This window comes from Tamandua tetradactyla, chromosome 14 (assembly GCF_023851605.1).
Source record: "Tamandua tetradactyla isolate mTamTet1 chromosome 14, mTamTet1.pri, whole genome shotgun sequence".
Classification (NCBI taxonomy): Eukaryota; Metazoa; Chordata; class Mammalia; order Pilosa; family Myrmecophagidae; genus Tamandua; species Tamandua tetradactyla.
This window is the reverse complement of record NC_135340.1, coordinates 62852235-62867480: the sequence shown is the minus strand read 5'-3', so window position 1 is coordinate 62867480 and position 15246 is coordinate 62852235. Positions and strand designations below refer to the sequence as shown.

Sequence of the window (15246 nt, the reverse complement as noted above, 5' to 3'; positions counted from 1 at the left end):
AAATATGGTTCTACAAATACATTTATGTCTGCTTCCTAGTCTGCTCTGTCAAATGAGCTGGTTCTGATTTGTTTCCAAAGGCATTTTGTCCCTGGCGATAAGTGTCTAATGCCGAAATGTTAAGTCTGCAGATCTGTTCTACATCCTCAAAACTATCTGCCAAATATCCTGTATGTTTAATAGAGATGGGTTCTCATGGTCTCCAGAGCTGCCTAATGAATATTGTCAGAATTAACAAGTGTCATTTCTATTCCATGTGTTTCATATCAAAATAAGGGCAAGAGGTTGTTGACCCTGGAAAAGTCTTAAGGGTTATGCTTGATTTTATCCTTCCAATGAGAAATTAATGTCTAAACTCATGAAACAGTGTTAGATAAGACTGAATCAGATTTCTCCTAGAATTTTGTAGTATGCCTGGATTTTATTGGTGTCACTCACAAAAAGACCATATTTGCATCTACTCCGAATCTTTGCAATCCTCAAATATGGAGCTATTCCATAGGGCATCTTAGCAGAATGTGGAGGAAAACCAAGCCCAAGCAGTGTTGAACAGTATAAATTAAAATTCATGTTCCGTTATGCTTTAAAAAAAAAATGATTGAAAGTGACATGCCAACATGAATTTGTTTGATTAAAGCATTTGCATTTGTCTCACTAGATTAAGAGGGGAGAGAAAGAAACAAACATAAATTCTCTTCCTTGTTATCTAATATAGAAGGTTTTATTTATTTTTTAAATTATGTTGCTGTGATCTTTCTAGTTTCAGCTATGAGATACATATAGTCATAAAAATCTTGGTGGTTGTTACACAGTAATAAACATTTCTCTTCCTAAAAAGAATCATTGGCAGTGTGCACTGAGCATTATGTGTAGTAATGAAGATGTGGAGGCAATTTAAATGACCCACAGTAAGAAAATTATTGCATAAATTATGTCAAACAATAGGAATTATGTGCCAATTGAAATAGTGTTTTAGAACAGTATTTGATGACATAGGAAAATGTTTTTGACAATAAGTGAAAAATTGTGTGTTTAGTATAATCCCTAATTTGGTACATAAATAAACACACACACACCATACCATATACACACCGTGTACCCACTCACAAATATAAAATAATGTAAAATAATATTCTGATATGTTGTCAGGGGTTTCTTTAATGCAGTTAGATGTGATTTTTATTTTCTTGTATCTAACTGCCTTTTCCTAATTGTCTAAAATAATAATTTATTCCTTTTTAATCAGAAAAATACATGATAAAATATTATAAAGAAAATAAAAACCCTATATCAGAGAGGTATTTATTAAATGATTATAGGTATTATTTGGAAAAATTGAACCAAAGAAATAAAGATGACTGTAGTAGTCCAATTGGCCCATGTGGTCACTGTATTGAAGAAAAATTTAATTACAACTGCCATGGTACTGAGTGATTTCTTTCTTCACTGACGGAACAAAATGAGAGTTGAGATGCCATTCAGCAGCTCAGCATGTAATATTTGTGGTCTCATTTAAAATCAGTATGTATGGAAGAAGAGAGTAGATTTTGAATAAATCTGATATGTTATAAAGTATTTAAAATGTACCTCAAATTTCATTATATAAAAAGTAAAAATAATTTAGCAGGGTGAAATGCAATAACACAGTAGAAAGACAAATAATTATGCTAAAAAATGCAACTAATTTTGCAGTCAGCTAATTTTCTTAATTTATCAATCCTTCCAACAGTCAATAAGCAAAATACCAAGAACTCAGTTAAAAATGGGGAAAAGAAATTTTAAAAATCATGTAAAAGAAAATTTAAATAACAAGTATATGTATGAGATAATTGAAAAGATATTCAACTTATAATAAGAGGTACACAAATAAAAACTATGAAGTTAAACCAGTTTTTACCTATTGAAATTAGCATAAATAAAAATGTATATTTCATTATGTTGTCAATTAAGTAGGGGAAACTGGAAGTCTCATGCATTGCTGGTGAGATGGTATATTGACAGAACCTGTATAGAGAGCAATTTGGCAATATATGTCAAAATTAAATTTCACACACACTTTAATCCAACAATTCTACCTCTAGGAATTTATCATGTAGGTACGTACACTTACACAGGAGGAAAAAAATGATATATATGTAAGAATTTATTGTCCCATTGATTGTACTGGCCCAAAATGTAAACCTCCTAAATACCCATCAATAAGGGACTGGGTAAAAAAAACCTAATGAAATAATGAAAAATCTGCAGCTCCTGAAAAGAATGAGGTGGCTCCATGTGTCTTCATATAGAGCTGTCTAGGTGATGTTACATCTAGTGGAAAAAAAAGGAAGATGTAAAATTGTGTGCAAGGGATGTGCCATATATATGCGGATATTTCCCTCACATTGAAGAAGCATAACTATGAAGAGGTACTCACAAATGTTCTTTTTTGTCTCCCACTGACCCTTCAAGTCCATCTTATAGGGCTAATTCTTCTGCTTTCACTGGATAAAACTTCAAGTCATCCTCATAAGTTTTCTAATCAGTCTTAGATAATGCGATCAATTCTCTAGGTTCTTCAAGTCACAGGGCCAGTCTTGTTTAGTAATAATAATGCGCAACCCAAACACTAATCAGAACTTCAGTTTTACTTTAAAATTAGTTATTCTCCTCCCCACCTTGGGCCTACTTCAGATGGGAAACCAGAAGTTTGGTTAAAGAATATTGGATTCCTCCTGCTTTCCTCACCTAACACTTTTACTCTTCCCCATCTTCCATCACCTGTGAAAAGGGAAATGAGATCAAAGGAGCAGGAAAATTCTTCTTTGACGGGCACTGCTGTGTGACTCAGCTAATGCTTTTTGTCTCAGCAGATGTTTCAGGTTCTTTCTCTTTTCTTCCATGGCTTTCTCCACCCCTACAACTCAGCTGTTATGGATCTCTTACCTGCGGTTCCCTTGTCATAGACGAGTGCATCCTTATATTAGCTATCCTTCCTTGGCCCTCTGGATATCCAGCTGAACACCTCCAGTCTCTTTCTGCTAAGGTCCTTTGCTCACAACGTCTTTTGCTCATAAGGTCGTTTGCTCCTAAGACAACCCCACACTGATTTTCTCTCATATGTAACCCACACCTGGTTCATGGAAAATCATCACACGTGCTTTGGGAGAGCATCAAATATCTTTTGCTCTGCCATTAAAACAGATAGCCAACCAGTCATTCACCCTGTATATTTCTTTTTATTTCTCAGGCATGAGTCAGTCACTAGGACACTGTAACCCTCCAACTTTAGAAAGCACATGTTAAACTCTCTAAGGAGTCAGGCCTTTTCCCCAGGCTTAAAGTGAGGGTTGGGTGGGAATCCTAACCCATCTACAACTCTCCCCAAAATATTAACTCATCTCATCAACATCAACTCTTTTATGCCCTTGATATGGATGAGGCGGTGTGGAGTACTTGATCTGTTCTCATTAATCTTCATTGAAGACTTGGCATCAAGAACTTAAATCCTACTTTGGAATGTGATACCTGTTTTCTCCATGTTTTAGCAGAAATGCCCATTGTAATAAGCTCTTTCACATAGAATATCTCTGGAAGAAGCATGAGGCAACTTCTAACAGTGTATGCCTCCGAGGAAGAAGATAAGGAGGTTTGGAAATGAGGGCAGAAGGGAGACTAGCTTTTTATCATATTACCTTTCATATATTTTGAATTTTGTGTTGTGTATGTGTATTGTCATTGAGGAAATAAATAAAATATTTAAAAGAAGCAAAATATAACTAGTTAATAATGGCTAATAGATTTATGTTCAAGGCTTTATGAAAAAATGTAGAATGGAGGTCTTAAGAGAATGATGAGTAGAAGAGGTGATGTTTGAACAGAGTTGGGAGATTGGTCCTCTTTGTGGAGGGAACATACGCCAATCCGTGGACTATTATAACATGCTATTTGTTATCACTCAAATTCCAAACATGAACTGAGGACGTTTTAGAGGTGGGGCTGGAGAGGTAGGTGGGGCTGGAGAGGTAGGTGGGGCTTAAGTCTCATATAGAGATTTAAGAGGTAGGTGGGGCTTAAGTCTCATATAGAGACTTAAGAGGAACAAAGGGATAAGCTTACTCTCTTGGAAAATTAGCTGTGTTGGTATTTATGTGCCACCCACACAGTTTTGGGCATATTTACATACCATCTATGATAGCATTTACTCAGTATTTTTCTTTAAATGAATTAACATATTTTTAAATTCATTTTCCCATAGTAAAAATATCTGTGAAATTATGAGTTGGTGTAATTATACTTTTTAATAATGAAAGTTAAAGTTATAAAATAAGGAAGTCTAAAATCATCTTGCCTCCTGTAAGTGATACACGTAGCACCCTTTTTGTTGGCACTGGCCTGTAGGGAGGGAGATTTGGCAATGGGGACTGGTCACAGGCGGCTCATTCCAGCCAGATAGCAAGGGAGAGTAAGAAAGAGCATTTAGTGATAGGAAGCAGAGGTGTAGAGAGCAAGTAGGGCCATAGTTACAGGGGTAGGATTGGAACAGGGATGCAACACAGAAAGCAGGAGAGAAGACAGAATGGACAGATGCCAGGAAGTAAGATTCAACTATTGCCAAAACGTTGTTGTGGTCCAGCCTGTTCATTCTTGCTGGTACTTGATGAAGAGTCATCCTCAGTAAATGGCATGTCTGTGTCCTATGAGCTACTCAAAGAAAGAAGAAAATAAAATGAAAACATAACCTAGTTATGAACTGAGTGGCCTAATGGTCTCATTAGCATGAGTGATTTTCATTAAGCTGTATAATTCAGTGGTGAGAGGAACTTACTAGCATCATTTAGTCCATCCTTATACACCAGAAATACTCTATATCTGTCTCAGATATGTAAAGTGCACTTCCAAAACAACATAAGGAAGTGTGAGAATGTTGAGTAGTGGATGATGACTCACAAGTCCTGCCACAGCCCAGCCTCCTACCCTGTCAAGGCCACTGTAGACCAGAATAGGGTACTATGCCCTAATTACACTCACATGACACCATGGGTACAGCCTGACTCTGGCTCTCAGTGTTTACTGCATCTTAACCTTCCTTTGCTTTGTTGATACTGAGTTCGGATTGACTTAGATTGACTTTCATTCTTTATCAAAAAAAAAAAACAAAGGAGGCAGACTTTGTATACTGTTGGACTGCTTGGAGATTCCCTGTGGCCCTAGCTTATCCCTGCTTGCTTTGCCCAGGGATTGCAGTGTTTTTTGTTTTGCTTTTGTTTGTTTGTTTGTTTTGGTATTAGACTTAAGAGGGACCAAATTCAAATGAAATAGGTAACAGTTTCTTTTGTTCAAGAACTCCAAGGAATAAGATGCCATGAGTTACCTTATTGCAAGTTTTGGAATTCTTTGCTTTTTCCCACCTAAATAATAGACTGTAAGCTCCACGAGGGTAGGGATTTGGTCCATTTCAATCACTGAAGCATCTATATCAGTTCCAGGGGCTGATGCATAGAAAGCATGAGATATATTTCTTGAGTGAATCAATGAATAATGAATATTGCCTGATTAAGGAATAATGAATGAGTGAATCCTGTGCTATATTGATTGATATGACACATCACCATTGTAAAGAGTTTTCCATTCGCTCATCTGCTCCTCAACAACAGTCTTGTTAAAGGGGACCTGTGCTTCTATCCCCCATGTCATAATTGAGGAAAATGGAGGTTCAGAAGTAGAATGGTCTGCCAAAGGTTTCATGCCGACTAAGTGACTCTGTCCCTGAAGTCCATTTCCCAGCTTGGTGTCAGGCGAGATGTGGTGCAGCTGTTCATTTGCATGATGGTTCTTGCTTTTCTGGACTTTCACGGAAGACTTGTTCTCTATTTCCAGATTACAGGACAGGCCCATGTTTTACTGTGGTCAGCAACCAGATGTGCCAAGGACAGCTCAGCGGGATCGTGTGCACAAAGACTCTCTGCTGTGCCACCGTGGGCCGAGCCTGGGGCCACCCCTGCGAGATGTGCCCTGCCCAGCCTCACCCCTGCCGCCGCGGTTTCATTCCCAACATACGCACGGGAGCTTGTCAAGGTAAAGCCTGGGCCGATGGGATTGTTAACGCATTCATCTTATTTTCTCTGGAGAGCTATTCTCCGATGAGGTTGGAGAGAATGGAAAGGCAGCGTCAGAGACATAACTTCACAGTTTCGCTGACTGCATGATATCTGACTAAGGCCTTAGGAACCTTACTGGATGGTTCCTTACCAGCAGTTCCCCTCTGATCCCAGAGGTGTTCTTGTGTCCCTCTAACTCCAGGGGTCGTGTGATTCTGTTTATATTAATGCTGTGATTCCCAGCAAGGCTAAGTATAAACACAAAACAAGATTTGTGAACAAGGTAGTTTGTTTGTCTTAATTTTGTTTTCATCAGTTGAAACTGTTGGAGTTGCCCCATCTCATGAGTTGTACTTAGCCGACCTGAAGCAAACTGTTCCTATCGCCATTTTGCATGCTACATTATGTATTGTTTGACGTCAGAAATAAATTAGGATTTGTTTCAAAGCTTTAAATATCCCCAGATGTTGCCTTGCTCCCCCTGCCTCCCATCGAAGCTCTGACTCTGTTTTTGGCTTTTACTCCTGTTCTTCCAGCTGTACAAATTCTTTTATTGTCTGGATGTCTGGCAGGAAACAGGAGGAAGTGAACAGGGGCAGCCCCATGCTAAACTGATGGGATTGAAAACTCCCAGGCTGGGTCTGTTTCCTTTAGACATCTCCAGTGCATCTCCAGTGAGTTGCAATATTTTCAGAAATTCAGGCTCTGCTTTCCTGAGGTACATAGGTAGCAGTTTGGTTTTGTTCTATATGTGAATTCTAAGCATAATATGCAATAAAACAGAACTTGAGCTTAATCACGCAGTTCTGTGGGTCTCTATTACACTTCGACAAACCCCATTTCTGAAAAACACTGTTGGTCTTGGTCCCTGACTGCCACATATGACATACAACTTCTTTGTGTGCCCTTAAATGCATTCTTCTGAATGTCAGGGGCAGCAAGAAGTCATTTTTAAATCCTAGAATTATGAAGAGGTGGATTACAGAATTAGGAGTCAGTTTAGTTTCCTTTTTCCTTGGTGTCCATGAATTCACCGACAGTGACCAAAGAGTCAGCCTATGAGTGCCCAGCTGCCTGTCATTAACTAATTCTCAGAGGTTAAGGTGTTAACAGAACTGGGAGAAAAGAAAATGAGCAGGGAAGAGCTGCTTCTCCTTAGCTTTGCCCTTCATTTCATATAATCTGGATTTCTCCAGCATTTGCTTCTTGACCCTTCCTGACTCTGTTACTTATTATCCAAGGGCAAAAAAAACTTTTTATGAGATATTTTTAAAAATCCGAAGAATGAAAGTGGCAGTTATATTGCTAATTTAAAAAGGAAAATTCTTCATGTTTTGTATGTGTTTTGTTTTTTGTTTTTGTTTTGAGAGATTCTGCCATTGGCTTGGGGCTCCCCTTCTTTGCTGGTTCCTTACCAGCAGTTCCCCTCTGATTCCAGAGGTGCTGTTGTGTCCCCCTAACTCCAGGGGTCCTGTGATTCTGTTTATAGTGATGCTGTAAACATTGCCAGGAAACATGCTGTGAACATTCCCACTGGACCATATGTGAAAGGTTGTGGGCAAATGGGTTCAGAAAGGAGCTTATTCTCTCTGCCAATCCTAGAATCTGTGGTCAACAGAGAATTGCCCTCACATGTATCTCTGCTGACCAAAAATTATGATCAACAAGACTCTCTAGTTTTACTTATATGTTGAATGACCAGTTAGCAGTAAAGTAAAATCTTAATTTCAAATAACATTCTAATAAATATATTCAAAATGTCAAGAGAGTGGAAAATTTTGGTCTAATACAAAAATTGAAATCAGCTGTAGAACATAAACTAATTATATTTCACATGCAGTCATTCATTTGTGGGTCAGGACATTCCATTTAAAACATTGTGACACTTCATACCAAAATGAATTGCTGTTCCTTTTAGTACCCCTTTTCCTGCATGACAGTTTTTCTCAAGAACTCAGTTTATTAGAGTTCTTACAGAAAGCATTCACTTTTCTGCTTTGCACAATGGAGAGTAAAAACAAATAGTATACTGGGCTTCTAGATTTCTAAAAGAATACCTGAAATAGAGGAAGAAAAGTTAGACTGTCTTCCTTGAGGTTTTTTTACTAAATCAGGTTTTTGTGTGTTTTGAGTGGCAAGATGGAGAGAATATATGTGTATTTTTACAATATTTCTGTTGATGCAATGGGCCTGGAGCCCTCTAATTTTGTTCCTAGAGGGTTACTTTATAGGGTTCTACATAAGATGCTTAGTCATTAGATGCCAAGAATGCAGCATCCAGCAAAATGGACAGTCTCTGCTTTGTGGAGGCCTAGTTTGAAGGCAGTCAACATATAAAACAAAACAAAATGGAATGCATAATAGTCAGTTGATGATCAATCCTATGGGAAAAAAAAATTAAGCAGGATAAGGAAGGTGGTAAGTATCAGGGGACTGAAGGTTGCTATCAAGCTGGTTAGGGAAGGACCCACTGCTAAAGTGCCATTGGAGCAGAGACCCAAAAACATGGACTGACTGACCCATGCAGCTAATGGAAGAATATTCCAAGCAAAAGGGCAGACACCTACAAAGGCACATACTTGACATGTTTGAGGAATAGCAAGGAAGCTAGTGCAGATGGAGAAAAGTAAGAGAGGAAGGAGGTTAGGAGATGAGATCAGAGACTAGAGGAGTCATGTAGAACCTTCTAGGACTTAGCATGGACTTGAGTTTTGAGCTGGGGAGGGATGTGATCTGAATTAACAAAAAAAAGTTCCCTCCGGCAGCTTCTCTGCCTTCCACGTAAGTCCACAGTGTGTGCATCTGAGATTACACGTTAGTCTAATCTTTTTCTGTGCAAGACAGTTCTCCAGAACATAAGATGAACATTTTCCACTGCATTTGTACAAAAACATTAGCTTTCTCAGGTAGTGTGAGCATCATATGCAAATTCTGTCTTAATTAAATTATCCAATACAATTCTTTAGACAGTTTTATTATAGAAATGTGTTGCATTTTGATTCTCAGGATTGCTTGAATAACTCTGTTGACTTATTATTGTCAACTAGAGATAAAAACAAGAAGTGAATAGTGATCTTTTTGTAAGTGTATCCTTGTACTGTGCAGCATACATTATAAAGCCACAAAAATTAGCACAAATATTCTCCTCTTCACGGGGTAAGTCTACCTTCCAATATGGGAAAATAAAGAGTGCTTGGAACTTCTCATAGAAAATTATTGACTAAGCTGTGTTAGTTTATTTTACAGAACAAAATTGTGAAAAATAGTTTCTCCCATCATATTCCAAATATTATGATGAGCGAATAACTCACTGATATGAATATGTTAATATAATTGTAGACAAACTGTCATGTTTTCTTCTGCAATGAATTTTGTATGCATCTCTCTCTCTTCCTCTTCTAAACCTGACAGATGTGGATGAATGCCAGGCCATCCCTGGACTCTGTCAAGGAGGAAATTGCATTAATACTGTTGGGTCTTTTGAGTGCAAATGCCCTGCTGGACACAAATTTAATGAAGTGTCACAAAAATGTGAAGGTAAGAAATCGCATGCTTTTCAATTAAGTGGGGGAGGGTAGGTATCAGTAACAAGCTTGTTTGCAACTGTTCTTAAATCCCTCTATCTTTGCTATTCCATGAATGTTTAAATATAATATTCTGAACAGGAATAATATGGCTTTGTGCTGTTGAACCAGAAAAACCCTGCAGCTTTTTCCACTTTTATAGACCCAAAATAAGAGGTACATCTGAATCAAATTAAATACTAAAACATGAAATATTTTTGAACCAATATTTGGTTTAAAATGTTCAAGAGTCATGTTTTTGCATAGTTTTATAGACGTGAATTTGAATTTGATCATTAGAGAGCATTCAAAATGATTTATCTTTTGATATTTCTTTCTTGTTAAAATGAGTGTTTGATTTTTATTTGGAGATATGAATTATTCTCCTAGTACAAGGCTTCAGATTTTCTTTTTCTGGAGGATGATGCCTGCTTATCAAATGGAAGCCTTTTAATGTTAATCAAATAGAAAAATAATTCAAGGTAAATTTTTATATTTGATTTTAGTTAATAGGTTGAGATTCTAAAAATGTGTGTACAGGAGATGTGTTTATATTGATCGCTACTGCTCTTTGTCAAAAAATGGCCTGGCTTCCAAATACAATAAGTAACTTCTTGAGAGGGAAGTAAGTAAGCATCATTGTGCCCTCCTTTCTTTGATGAGTACACATATCTTATGTGTGGCAATGTCTAACAGTAATGTAATAGCTTTTTCAGAGCTGCTTCTTCTGATTCAATTATTCTTCCTGGTGAATTCTGAGGCTTCATTTAGGCAAGTGCATTTTTGTTGAAACTAATTACTGCTGGATTTCTATTTCTAGACTCTGATAATGAGGGCTTGTTCATTCTAAATAATTTGCCTGCACTTAAATCCCTAATCTTTCTTTGCTGATCACTATGGTATACCAGGCAAGTGAAAGACAGCTTTAAATTTGAAATGCAGTTAATAAATTGCATATAAAACAGTATAATATCTGCTTGCCCTGAAACTGAAGACTTTAACGCTAATGGAGTTACTGTTGTAGTTTGGAGTTGTTTTTAAGTTATTGATCATTATAGAATTTATCATTGATATTGTGTCTTGAACATTTTATGAACAGTTATTTGAAGTAGCTGTGCTAAGTACTTCAGTTCTTTCTGAAGAAGTAGGTCTTCTTAGAAACATTATTCAAAAGTTGCAAAGAACAAGGAAGTTGACTCTAAAGATCGTGTATTTGGAAGCTATAACTCCAAGTTATAAGCAGAGAAGGTTAATACTGAAAGGGGCAAAGAGCTCCCCTAGTTTCACCCTCTCAAACTGTAAATTAAGGAACTGTGTCCTGGGTACATTAAGTGCTCTGGCTGAGGTCATTTAGAGAGTGCTAAAAATTTACCTCTCTTAACTTACATTCTAGTGTTCTTTGTACTGTCTTACATTGTCTTCTTTCCTAGTTGTAAGTCATTGCTTCTACTTTGTTAAAACCTGTATTTCCTAATATTTGTGAAATATTTAAAATATTACAGTATAGGTTTTGGGGTGTAGTCTTACATGACAGTAGTTTAATAAGCTGTTAAGGTTTATTGCATGTGAAATCCACAGTCTGGTATACTCAGCTTCAAGAGATATATTTGGTCTAAAGATTTAGGGCTGTATGGTCTGTGTGACCTGTGTAGTCTGTGTTTCATTTTCTGGAATCATGATGGCTTCCAGCTTGGACTAGATTTGACTTTGCTTTTAATTCAGACTGTCAGTTAACATAGAAATGGTCATCTCGATGTAAACTAGACGGAAGACACAGAGTCAATGCTCAGAATGCAGGAAAAAGAGTTCAAGTCCTTTTGTTAATGCCAAGAATTAATAATAATTAATATATTATAGTGGACTACCCAATGGACCAAAACTTCAGTTTGAAATAAAATTGCTTATTTCTTTTCCACAATTTTTTTTCCCCGGCAACATACTGAAGCCTGCTGCAAGATAAAAACAGAATACTTCTGGCTAGACCATTTTTTTTTCCCCTTTGCCATCTAATGTTACATTAAATTTAGATGATGGCTTTTTCGCTCTTCCTTTTTATTTTTCTATGCAAAATTGATTTTGGAAGAGAATGTCCTGTTAGTACTACATGTACCCTGGCCTGGAGGCTGGTTTGAGCATTTTGATCTTTCTCTGGTAGGAAAGTAATCAGAAAGTCCTCTGAGAACTCTCGGTGAGCTCAGTCCCTCCTTCGACCCCCTTGCTTTCCTCTAGTCCCAGTGCCTCACTGTGGGAATGGTTAACTCTGGGGAAAGGATGTTCTCCAGATGGTGGATAGAGGGAATCCCAGAAAATCTGCCCCATACAGCCGAAAGGAGCAAGAGATTGTGTATGTTCCCTGGGAAGATGGTCAGGCTGCTGTGTGGCTCTGTACCCTTGTGAAAATTGTTCCGGCACCTTTACTATTACTTTGAGTGGTTTTAAAACTTATCTCTCTCAAAGATATTCCTTGAAGAGGAATAAATTGGGTACCTAGAAGGTCACAGTATTTAAAAATTTTTCAATTAAATTGGTTTTAGAAAACTAACAGTACGTGAACCATCACTCCCTCATATGTAAGAATGACTTTATTCAAATTACTTTTCTCTATTTACAGAGTTCTCCCTTCCTTTCTAAAATAGTCCCCCTTTCCCCAAAACTTAAAAAAATATGTCATATACCAAGTTGAAAATAAATACGTACAATATGGGTGGATTTGAGAGGCAGATCAACAAGCTAAAGTCTCTAGATGACAGTTATTAAATTTTCACAAATTTATGAAGTAAAATACTTAGATTCATAGCTGTGATTTGGTAAAAAAGGAAACGGAGTTCATGCCCTCCTCCCTTGCTGATTTTTCCAGTGTGCACTTTGAAAGCATGCATGAGCCTTTTCCTCTTGAAAACCAAGTCCATATTTGTATAGGTTACTGTGGGAGGAAGTTAAGAAATAAAAGTATAATTAAGGGATTAAGTTTTATTTCTGGAAGAAGTTCCTTGGATTCTTAATTAACCACTTATATTTTGGGATTTAGATGATCACCAACTTAGCCATTAGCAATTATAATAGCACCACATGATGCAAAGGATTTTTTTTTAATGGTGCTCTTAAGTCACTGAAGTCCCTAATATGTGAGCCAAAACCCTCAATACTTCCCCTTTCCAAAATAATGGCACATTTATCTGATGACTGCTTGCTATCAGGGGCTCTTCTCCTCTCAGGCACTAAAGAGAAAACCAAGGGATACTTAACCGATGCCAGAGATGGGGCTCCATCCTCTGCAGCTGGTCGCAGGCCCTCAGCGAACACTGGTTATGCTAACCAGCTCCCTAGATGGTTGCTGGAACCAAAAAACCCCTCGGTTAGGCAGAAGATCACTAGACTGGAAGTAAGTCTGGTAATGTCCCTGGTCTTCAGTGTATGATCAGAAAAGTCAGTTTTCAACTTTGTCTTATTTTATTTTTCAAGTGAAGAGATTGAACGAGATGATATCTGGGGGTTGCTCAGTTCCACAACCCTTTCTCCATCTTTATGTTTCTAATTGTTTTCAAATTGTGATCAGACAACTCATTCTCTGTGAACGAAGAAACCGTGAAAGCGGGTGAACTTGCTGAGTTTTCTGAGTGGCTGAGTTTTTCAGTAGGTGATTTGAAGAATCTGTTCCCTTTTTAATCACACATTTTACACTGAGTTTAGTGTTTATGGTAAAGCGAAGTTAATCTCCCAGGCTTAGTGGCATTTGTCATCATTAGTGTCACATGTTACTTTTAAGCAGCTGCCACAACTTTGAGTTTGTTTTTTTTCTCTCACTTTATTAGTAATCTAGACAGTCAGTGTCAGGTAATCTGCTCCCCTGCCCCTTATTTACAATAGAAGTGCATGATCTTTTGTCGCACTCCCGGAGAGCCAGGTTGCCCAGTGGTGCCTGTCCTAGGTCGGGGGAGACCATACTCCACCCATCTGCTCTCCACACGCCTTCCTCACCTTCTGCTAGGGGAGCCCCATGATAGGGAAGTGGCTCAGAGATGGCAGAAAGCCCTGGGGACACAGATAAGACATAGGGATAAGAAGGAAGATCAAGAGCACTGGACAGGACAGTGCCTAGGGAGCGAAGGGACCTACCACTTTTCTTGCGGTCATAGCAAGAAGCCAGTGAGGCCATGGGCAGCTACCAAGGGATAATAACTTCCCAGCCTCGAGGAAACAGGAGGAAGTGTCCAGAGCACTGAAAGAGATAGTTTTTCCCAGCCAAGCCCCACTCCCCACCACATCTCTAAGCTGATTTGCTTACTGTGGCTGGTATCCAATACAGGCTGACTTACAGAAACTCTGGGAAAGCCACTATTCTCAAATTCTCTCCTACTTCAGATTTCTGATAGTCTGTTAAAAGGAGGTAAACACCTAGTGGTAACAGCCTGGAAAATAATAAGTTAGTATGAATGAGTTTCAGAGGGTAGAAGTGATTGAGTCTACTTCAAAGGATTTATTCTGGCCTTTTACTACCAGACACTGAAAGTTAGAATGAAATGTGAACTCTTTTTGCTTCCATGGTGAACTCATTGACTGCAACCATGAAGCAATGAGAGTGAGAAGGTGGTTCAGGAAAACAGAAAGCACTAGACACCTGAAGGGAGAGGGATGTGTCATTGAGGAGGAGCCATTCAGGAGCATTCCAGGTCTGCTCATTTAACAACTTGGCCTAGTCCAGTTTTATCTTTATCAGGGAGGTGTGGGCTAGAATGTCCTTCCTGAGCTGTCTGGCCTTGAGGACATGCACCAAGGTGGAAACTCTTCCTCTCCCACCCCCGCCCCCATCCTATTTTAGATTGGGGCTTAGCATCACTTTATAAATGATAAATCTCTTGGCTCTTATTTTGGGTTTTACTCAGGCCAGTTTTTTTGAAGGCCTTAATGTGATGCAAGCACAATGCCGGGGCACCAGAGGTATAGAAATCAGGTCTGTGACCCTATCTATGTTGTCAGGATTATTTGAATTAACGCAGCATTTAGGCAATGCCCGGCACTCAGTACACAGTAGCTATCATCGTCATCGTCATCATCATTTGTTACTATCTGCAGTAATAACACGTGAAAGATGCTTCCCCCATCCCACCAAGGTTAATTCTGTTTTTTAAATAGATTCTTGTGATTATGCTGTCATTTAAATAACCTCTTTGGGTATTGATATATATGTTAAATCTCATTAATAAGGATGTTAGCAGTCATTTATTTTATCAGGTTGAGAAAAGATTGTTTTTTTTAAATAGGCACTGTCTCCTCATGTGTCTTTGATAGGCGTTACATGATTCCGACATTAATTTTCAGAAATACTTTGTGAGAGACACATTTATCTTAATTAATGCCTTTGCATTATATTTACAGCTTCCTCTGTAAGGAGGCGATAACTCTTGATGGCACTTGGACATGTTTGTTTTAAGTCTGAGTGTGGCTGGGTAAATACAGAAGAATCAGTGTTAAAGAACTGTCTTAAAATATGCCTTGAGATGTTACGTCCATTCTAGAAGCTTAGTCTCAGTCCTTGGCTGCTTCTCTGTCAGACTCTGCCTGACCGTTTCACTCACTCCTGTGAAATTTATATCTGAGGAACA

The 15246-nt window shown here is 38.2% G+C and overlaps 1 protein-coding gene across 2 annotated transcripts in view; it reads left to right on the top strand.

The window, feature by feature from the left end:
* Nucleotides 1-15246, top strand: part of FBN1 (fibrillin 1) — a 239421-nt gene that overhangs the window by 103508 nt on the left and 120667 nt on the right. For both annotated transcript variants that reach the window (XM_077127803.1, XM_077127802.1), the window contains exons 6-7: nt 5860-6057; nt 9492-9617. In XM_077127803.1, the coding sequence (XP_076983918.1) occupies nt 5860-6057; nt 9492-9617 (324 nt within the window). The remainder of the gene's footprint in view (nt 1-5859; nt 6058-9491; nt 9618-15246) is intronic.